This window comes from Merops nubicus, unplaced genomic scaffold, assembly GCF_000691845.1.
Source record: "Merops nubicus isolate BGI_N331 unplaced genomic scaffold, ASM69184v1 scaffold21237, whole genome shotgun sequence".
Lineage (NCBI taxonomy): Eukaryota > Metazoa > Chordata > Aves > Coraciiformes > Meropidae > Merops > Merops nubicus.
Window position 1 is genome coordinate 1,543 of NW_008621247.1, and position 8,230 is coordinate 9,772.

Below are 8,230 nucleotides of genomic sequence, written 5' to 3' on the forward strand. Positions count from 1 at the left end.
TTATAAATATATTCCTGCAGACGTGTTTTTCCAACTACCACTATGCGGCACATTCTGTTCCACTCCATTGCTTACTCAGTGCCACCAATGCCAAGAGTTGAAAAAGCCCCAATCTGGAATGCTGGGAATGCTGAAAGTTACTTTTTTTTTTTATTCCCATGTACTGCAGAAGTAATCTCTGGTAGGTCATGTCTCGAGTTGAGGAGACCAGGTAGCATTTAATGTCAGATAGTTGTCACTTGTCTGGAAATCCAGAAGTCCTGTGCACATCTCTAGTCAAAACTTTAGGGAAAGCAGGTGAGGGGTGGCTTTTGTTTTTGTTTTTTTGTTTTTTTTTTTTAAAGCGTGGCTTGCAGTCTCCCTGCAAAACTAGTCTCTGAAGTGGAGAGAAACTGAATTATGCCCTTAAGTGTTGCTGTTTCTTAATGTCATGTGAGCTCTGTGCTGCCCATCTCTAAAAAATAATTGCCATTTACTAAAGCGAGTCAGCTCTGCATGATTAAGTCAGAGTGCACAGAGCTCGTGCTCTGCTTGGCACTTACCTCTCCCCTCTGTCTCCCCTGCCCTGTTCCTCTCTCTGCTGCTGTCCGTTTTGCTGCTGTAGGAATGGGCGAGTACGGAGTTGTGCCTGGCCAGCGTGTGGCCATCATCTGGGACAGCTCCTCACCAGTTGAAGCCCTGAAAGATTTGGTGGACAAAATCCAGGCCCTGGTAGGAGCTGATCATCGTGTCTCTGTGGAAAATGTTAAGCAGCTGTCTCAATGTAAGAATGAGCTTCGTTTTTTCACCGTTTCGTTTAGAGGGAGAGGATGCTTCTGTGGGGTGAGCTGATATCTGCTGTGGTTTGTGGGAACAGCAGCAGCACCTACTGCTCACTGCCAGCACTCACAGCACAGCTCACCCTGGTCCTGCTGCCTGTCACTGGTGTCTTTAATCACCAAGTTAATTATTGCTGTTGTACACTGGCACCAGACCAGAGGTGTGAGGTAGAACTGATGTGTTAAGCAAAGCTGTGTTGTACCCATGTGAAACTTTTCTGTCCTCTCTGTTTCTCTCCAGCGGCTCACAGGGAGTCCAGCTTCGATGTCATTCTCTCTGGCGTGGTGCCAGGCAGCACAGTGCTGCACAGCGCAGAGGTGCTGGCAGAAATAGCTCGGATCCTGAAGCCGGGGGGCAGAGTCCTCCTGAAAGAACCTGTGGTTACGGAATTAGGTGAGAGAATCTGCATCAGCCTTGCTTCCGTGGCAGCACAGAAATTATGGTGAGGCTTAGGCTGAAACAGGAAGGACAGGAACTCTGGCTGGTGTTTGGAGAGTCTCACTCTGACATACTGACCTGAACATCGAGGTTTTTATCCTGTGTTTCAGCTGGCAGCTGCCAGAGATGTTTGCAGTAACTCCTTTTATCAAAAGCGCTGGATATGTTTGTTCCTAAACTGCCTTGAAAGACTGGTGGACACCGGTCGTCTTCTCCTAGTGCATGCAGTGTTTAACAGTTGCAGATGGGTTTCTGAGGAGCTTCCAAAGTGATTTTAAAAACGAATGACAAATCCTGAGAGTCTGTGCCAGAACCTAGCTGAGAAAGAGTTCTCCAGAAAAGGTAGAAGTGTTTAGACTAAGTTTTAAGAGTAAAGCCAGAGCACCTGCTGTGGGTCAGCTGGAGGAGCACCCAAGGGGGTGAACATAAGATTATTTCTCTGTTGTACTTGACCTGCATTCACACCTTGCTGGCGTAGGGAGCTGATCCAGTATGGAATTGGGAAATAATACACCACCTGATGAGAGCAGCAGTATGTGTGCTGGTGGTGTTTCTGCTGGCACACTCTACAGCGCTGAAAACAGTGCTGGAAGTGGCAGCAGAAATGTCTTCTTCAGGTTGGGAAAATTTGCTTCCATATTGGAAACTGACTGTGTCTCTGGGGAGCCTTAGGGGCAAGGAGGAACACTTCCGGAAAAGAACAAAGTACGTGCAAAGTCTGGGGTAGATGAGCTTTCTTTTTCCATAGTCACATCTGACAGGCTGGAATTTGGATATGGAGTAAAGTAAGTGCAAGTGAGAATAGTGAGAGATGGTGACTGGGCAGCACAATCCTGTTCTCAGGCAAAGAACCCTGTTTTTGAGTTTTTGCATCAACAGTGGTTGCAGTAGCTTCTCCCCACAAGAACAAAGCTCTTGAATGTTATGTTTCTGGATGTAATGGTAATTTAGGAGTCCATGTTTTGAAAAGTTCACAAGCTGTTAGCTGTAGTATGTGAAAATGTTTTGGGGTTTTTTATTGTTTGAATTTTGGGGTAGCTTGCTTTGTTTTTTTGTTTTTAATTTTTTGAATGGGTGTTAGCTGGATTGAGGAAGGTTGTGGCATATATAGAGCAGATCTGGAGCTAGAATGGCTTTGTGATCCCAGACCGTTGCTTTCATGAACAAGCTGCTTGTGTTCGTTCTGGTTTAGTCTTGCTGTCCATTGGGAAAGGCCCACTTTTAAAGCAGAGGTTTGCCTTGAGCACTTTCTTCTAAAGCTCTTACTCTTCCAGGTTTCTCAGTGTCTTCTATTCTTGTGCCTCCCTCCTCCTACTTCCTGCTTTTGTGTCTTCTAGGAAACAACAGCAGAATCAAGACCGCGGCCAAACTCCCCTTAGCTCTGACTCTCTCTGGGTTGGTGGAGGTGAAGGAGGTATGTGTGTACCAACCACTTCCAGAAACTCCTCCAGGCAGTCACCTTGAAGTATGGGAGGCTGCTCCTCGGGATGTGTTGGGTGACAGGGTGTTTAGCTACCCTGGTTTGCTGTGAATGTGTATGGACTGCCACAAACCATAGCTCCTGCAAAGGTGGTGGGGGTTGTAGTGTTGGAAATACCTATTGTCCTCGCTGGCATGCTGGGCTGGATGCTGAAATAAGGGGCTCTGCCCAATGAGGGTAACGCAATGTCTTATATTACAGCTGCAAAAGGAAGCACTGACCCCAGAAGAGGTCCAGTCAGTCCAAGAGCATTTGGGTTACCGAGGCAATGACCTTCTCATTGTTCAGATCGAAGGCAGGAAGCCAAATTTCGAAGTGGGATCCTCAAGTCAGCTCAAACTTTCCTTTGCAAAGAAACCTGGTGTTTCAGGTAAGGAGTGGTGTGTGGAGCGTCTGGATTGCCTGCCTCTCCATCCCATCCCATCCCATCCTTTGGAACAAGCAGAGAGCTCCAGGGTTGGGAGTGCTAGAGGAAAAACGTGGGAAGTGGGTCTTCCCAGAGTCGTTTGAACTCTTACTTGTTGGGCGTAGGTGGGGCAAAGCCTTGAGTAACTACTGTTTCTTCCTTTGTTTTGGCTCCAGGAAAACCCTCAGTGGACCCAGCCACTGCCAAGCTGTGGACTCTCTCCGCAAATGATATGAATGATGAAGAGATGGTATCTGGCTTCATTCAGCTGTTCCTTCTCTCTCCCCTTCTTTCCTACTCTTGTTTCAGTTGTGCCTTTTGAGAAGCTTTACAACTTAACAGGTAGAAAAAGCATCCCCAGGGTAAAATATATCATCTACTATGTGAAGTATTCAGATCCCAGTGGTGTGGTGAGGGCAGAGAGGAGGCAGATAAGAGGACAAAGCTGCAGCACTTTAATGCTAGTGATACAGATGGCACCATTTCTTGGAATGTAAAATGGTAATGTCATTCTCTGCTGAAAAATCAGTGTCCTGCATGTTGCCTTCCATGGTGTGTTTTCAGGATATTCTGGACTCTGATGAGCTGTTGGATTCAGAAGATTTGAAGAAGCCAGATCCGTCTTCCCTCAGAGCTCTGTCCTGCAAAGAAACTGGCAAAAAGAAAGCCTGCAAAAATTGGTCAGTGCTGTGATTAGCATGTCAGTGAACCTTATAACTGTCACGTTGAACCTGTAGAGTTGGGTGGAATTTCTATAGAATCATTAAGGCTGGAAAAGACCTCTTAAGATCATCAAGTCAATCAACCCAACACTACTATGACCACTAGACCATTTCCCCAAGTATTACATCTATTTTTTTTTTTAACCCCTCCAGGGATGGGGACTCCCCCATCTCCCTGGACAGCCTGGGCCAATACTTCAACTTTTTTTTTTTTTTTTAATTGTAGCCACTTTTCTGTTCTTTAAAGCATCATTTTCTTGGTTTATGTTCCTTCTTAACTATTTGAATGTAAATCCAAATACAATGAGAATTGACTCACCACATCAAACTGCTGCAAATTAGCAGACTGATACGATCAGCAGCCTTGAAGGTGGAGACATTTGTACAGCCCTGGCTGAACCCTTCTCAGGTTTCTCAGATTTCAAGAAGTAGCACATGTGACTGTCATTTGTAGACAATGAGTGTAGAGTCAATTCTCACTCAGTTTAAACATGAGGAGTGTGTTCCAGCCCTTCCTATACAAACCGTGGTGTTGAAGAGCGAAGTGTGGAGCGTGAAGGTCTGTCTGTGTCTGTGTTGTGTGACAGAGCAAGGCCTGGAGAAAGTGTTGGTGACTCACAACCTTTAAGCAGAAAGATGCAGTTGACTTCTTTATTTTTCTACAGTACATGTGGCCTGGCTGAAGAGCTGGAACAGAAGAAGAGCTCGCAGCCCAAATCTGCCTGTGGAAACGTAAACAGTCACTTTTTTTGTTTCTGTATACATTTTTTTGTTGTTTGCAGTGTATGATTTGTGTCATATTGAGAACTGCATTCTCTAGTGATGGCTCCCTAAGCTGGCTTCCTGCTCCCAACCATTGCTCGTGCAGCTTCTGCCTGCTCCTCTGCTTAACTGCTCACCTGCCCGGGGAGGATCACCTCAGGGGAGCCCGGGGGCACCTGCTGGTGGTTGGGGGGCTGCCCAGGGCCCAGATGAAGACCCTTTTCTTCCACGGGAGCACCGTGCCCTGCCCAGCTCCGCTGAGCACCCTGACCAGGCCTGTGTGCAGAGGGCGGAGCGGGAGGTGGTTTCTGTGCCGATATGGGTGGAGGAGCATGTCATCTGTTAAACTGGGGAGCTGTCCCAGGGGAGAGTCCCGAGCTGCCCCTGCTGACAGAGGCTGCTCTTCTTTCTCTTGGCAGTGCTACCTGGGGGATGCGTTCCGCTGTGCCAGCTGCCCATACCTGGGCATGCCCGCCTTCAAGCCTGGGGAGAAGATTCTTCTGAAAGAGAACCAGCTGCATGACGCCTAACAGACATCTCTGGGTGTCCCGTGAAGGACTTCTGCTTTTCCATCAGCCTGAGGTTCTTCCTGCAGTCCTCTACATCCTCGAAATGTGGGCACTGACACTGCTGTGAGCTCATTGCTTGTAATGAGCCTTGAGCTACCTGATAATCTCTGGTGACAAGTGGTCTCAAATGTATTAGGCTTCATGTTACACCTTCTTTTAGCTGGCTTGTCTTGGTACTGGGTTGCTGGGCATCACACTGTGTCCCACCAGCAGAGGGAGGTGGCATCAAGTGTTGGGTTGTCCTCCTGTGCCTATGGTGGGACTGGTGCTTCCCCATGCCCATCTCATACGGCTCTAACTGGCCTTGATTTTCCCTGATGAATCGACTTTCAAGGCGACATTGGGCTTTTGCGCTCTTTGAAATGTGACCTTGCAGTTCTTTACCATGTGAAGGTGGTTCAGCATCTCCTGTTTTTAATCTGGAGCAGTGATTATGCTGGGTGGGGTGTACTCTTTGCAGCCTACAGGGACTCCTTGGTAAAGTCTGGCAGACATGATGACTTTTCAGAAGTTCTGGGGTCCTGCCTGTGGTATCCCCTCCCCTCGCCTGTTTCTGTCAAAATGACAGATTTGGTCCCGCTGAGAAAACTCCCTCTTAAGGCAGGCAGCAAATAAAAAAGATCTGTCTTGTCCTCCCACAGCCTTCTGTCCAGTATGAATTGATAACATGAGGGCAATTTGAGCCTGTCACCTCTTGGTGGTTACCATGTGAGCTACCAGCAGTGTCCAATAAGTAAGAACGTAGCAATAACTTCATTTCTAGATGATCTGCGGTCACGGTCTGCTCCCACTCCACAAGATACTGACTCCTTGTTATTTATTTGTGTACTTACCGCTACCGAAGCATTGGTGGGGGATGAGGGAGCTCTGCACGTTTTGTGCTAGGCTGACTACTCCTCCAGGGAGGGAGAGGAGGAAAACCCAGAGGCAGTGTCCCTTTGGGGTTTGCTTTGCTTGGGGGTACTGCCCCACAGGAGGGGACTACCTGTTGTGCTACTGGGTTACACTAAACTCACAGGGAAGCTGGGATGAAAGGCTGTTCTATTCTTGAAATAAAAGTCACCTATAGTAAAGCATTTGTTTTAAGACTGGTTTTAGGGGCATTCTAAGTGCACCTGTCCTTTTACTCAGCTTCTCAGTGGTTTCTGGAACTATTTAAAAACTGGGTTCATCTTGGAGTTCTCCAAGCTCCACTGAAAACGTGACTCAAATACGTGATGCCATCGTGCTGCCTAGTTTAACCTTTTTGTTTGGTGTAGATTACAGGAGGCTGCTTTCCTGGCTGAGTGAGGAGAAAGGCTTGCAGGGAGAGAAGGGAGGAGTCCTCGAGGTGTGCAGAGGGCCCTGTGTGATACATGTAGTACTCAGTACTTAGCTGGGACCCAGAGGGGAGGGTGCGGGGCCGACGGCAACGGAGACCTCCAAGAGCCTGTGTGTAGAGGAGCAATTGCCCTTTCGTTTTCTCAGAGGCTTTCCCAGTCCCTGCCTTTGTCATCAGGAGAACAGCTCCCCAGGAGAAGCGAACCTTGTGATAAACTTCCTGTCCAACAGACCTGATGGTGCTTCCATCTTGTGATCTAAAGAAAGGGGTAAAAGGTCTGCACAGCTTTTGGGGTTTACCTGCCTTTTTTCAGCCTCACTGGCAGCAGAAGAGCAGATCTCTGCATGATTCCTTGTGAAAGGTTCCTGAGAAAGGCAGCCCTTAACCGGAATTCTGCTTTCCTTTTAGGAGTAAACAGAGAGAGAGCAGGCAGCAGAAGCTTTTGTTTTACAGTGATTGACTCAAGTGGAATTTAAACAAACAGAAGCACTTTCAGGTACTGCTGAGTTCAGCTGATGGTTGAGGCTGTATAATCTTGTTTCCTTTAAATAGTGCTGCTCACTTTTACTTGGCCAGAGACCCTCAAAGGGTGGTTTGTCAGTGGAGCTTCAGCTGGGTGGAAAGTATGCCTCTCGGGCTACTTTGGAAGAGTATTTATCCTTCTAGCCCCCTTCCCTTGGCTGTTCCAGCCTCCAGCCATCCTGCCTACCCTGCCCTCCTCCTTCCACCCCTAGACCTCACATCTGGCCACCCACTCTTCACCACCCTTGTCCCGAGCAGGTAAGCAAGCTGAGGCTGTGCCTAGAAGAGATTTCAGTTAGAAGGGAACTCCTGCCTGACCACTTCAGGGCTGACCAAAGGTTAAAGGGCATTAAGATAATAAGGTATTCAGAGCATTGTCCAGATGCCTCTTAAACACTGACAGGCTTGGGGCATCAACCCAAGGAAGCCTGTCACAGGACTGGACCACCCACTAGACAGAGAGACACTTCCTTGTGTTCAGTTTAATACTCCCCTGGTGCAGCTTTGTACCATTCCCAGGGGTCCTATCTCTGGATCCAAGTTTGAAGAGCTCAGAACCTTCCTCTCTTGCAGCTGGGATGCTGGAGAGAGGGCTAAAAGAACAAACTGAAGGGGAATTAACTGAGCTCAGCAGGTGTGGTTGAGGTCCTGATGTCCTGTTGAGCCAGCCTGGTGACAGAGCAATGCAGGGGTCTTGGAGGGCACTTGAACATGCCCTGCAGCAGAGTTCAGTCACTGTGCGTTCATTTTCAGTGAAGTTTCTCTGATTTTTCTCTCAGTAGCTGACCTTTTCCCGTGTTCCTCTGAACTTTTTGGTCCAGGTAGCTGAAGTCACCCCCTTATCCGTTGCCCTCTGAAAGCGTCTCCTCTGCAGTGCTGCCTCAGGGAGTGTTCTGTAGTCCTGTGGGCCAATGGGGTGTGGAAGGGCTGGCCACTGCAAAGGCAAGCATCTACTCGTCCCCTTCCTGGTGGCTGTAAGTCACATCCTTCTTCCCTTACTGGCTCCTATTAGTGATAGAACAAGAGGAAATAGGCTTAAGTTGTGCCAGGGGAGGTTTCAACTGTGTATGAGGAAGAATTTCTTTCCTGGCAGAGACGTGAGGCATTGGCCTAGGCTGCCCAGGGAGGTGCTGGAGTCCCCATCCCTGGAGGGCTTCAAAAAATGTGTGGACATGGCACTTGGGGACATGG

At 48.2% G+C, this 8,230-nt stretch overlaps 1 protein-coding gene across 1 annotated transcript; it reads left to right on the forward strand.

Moving 5' to 3' along the window:
* The first annotated feature begins 606 nt into the window (after window positions 1-606).
* CIAPIN1 (cytokine induced apoptosis inhibitor 1) lies at window positions 607-5,240 on the forward strand. The gene is made up of 8 exons (XM_008944418.1): window positions 607-763; window positions 1,060-1,212; window positions 2,595-2,671; window positions 2,939-3,107; window positions 3,320-3,393; window positions 3,708-3,823; window positions 4,531-4,597; window positions 5,047-5,240. Exons 1-8 carry the CDS (start codon window positions 607-609, stop codon window positions 5,155-5,157), a joined length of 924 nt encoding a protein of 307 aa, XP_008942666.1. The 3' UTR covers window positions 5,158-5,240.
* Window positions 5,241-8,230: the final 2,990 nt, after the last annotated feature.

Excerpts from the sequence above, each read along its gene's own strand:
- CIAPIN1 (XM_008944418.1), top strand. The coding sequence starts at position 607 with ATGGGCGAGTACGGAGTTGTGCCTGGCCAGCGTGTGGCCATCATCTGG. Across the intron at positions 3,824-4,530 it reads AAGAAAGCCTGCAAAAATTG|TACATGTGGCCTGGCTGAAG; the intron begins GTCAGTGCTGTG and ends ATTTTTCTACAG. Across the intron at positions 4,598-5,046 it reads CCAAATCTGCCTGTGGAAAC|TGCTACCTGGGGGATGCGTT; the intron begins GTAAACAGTCAC and ends TTCTCTTGGCAG.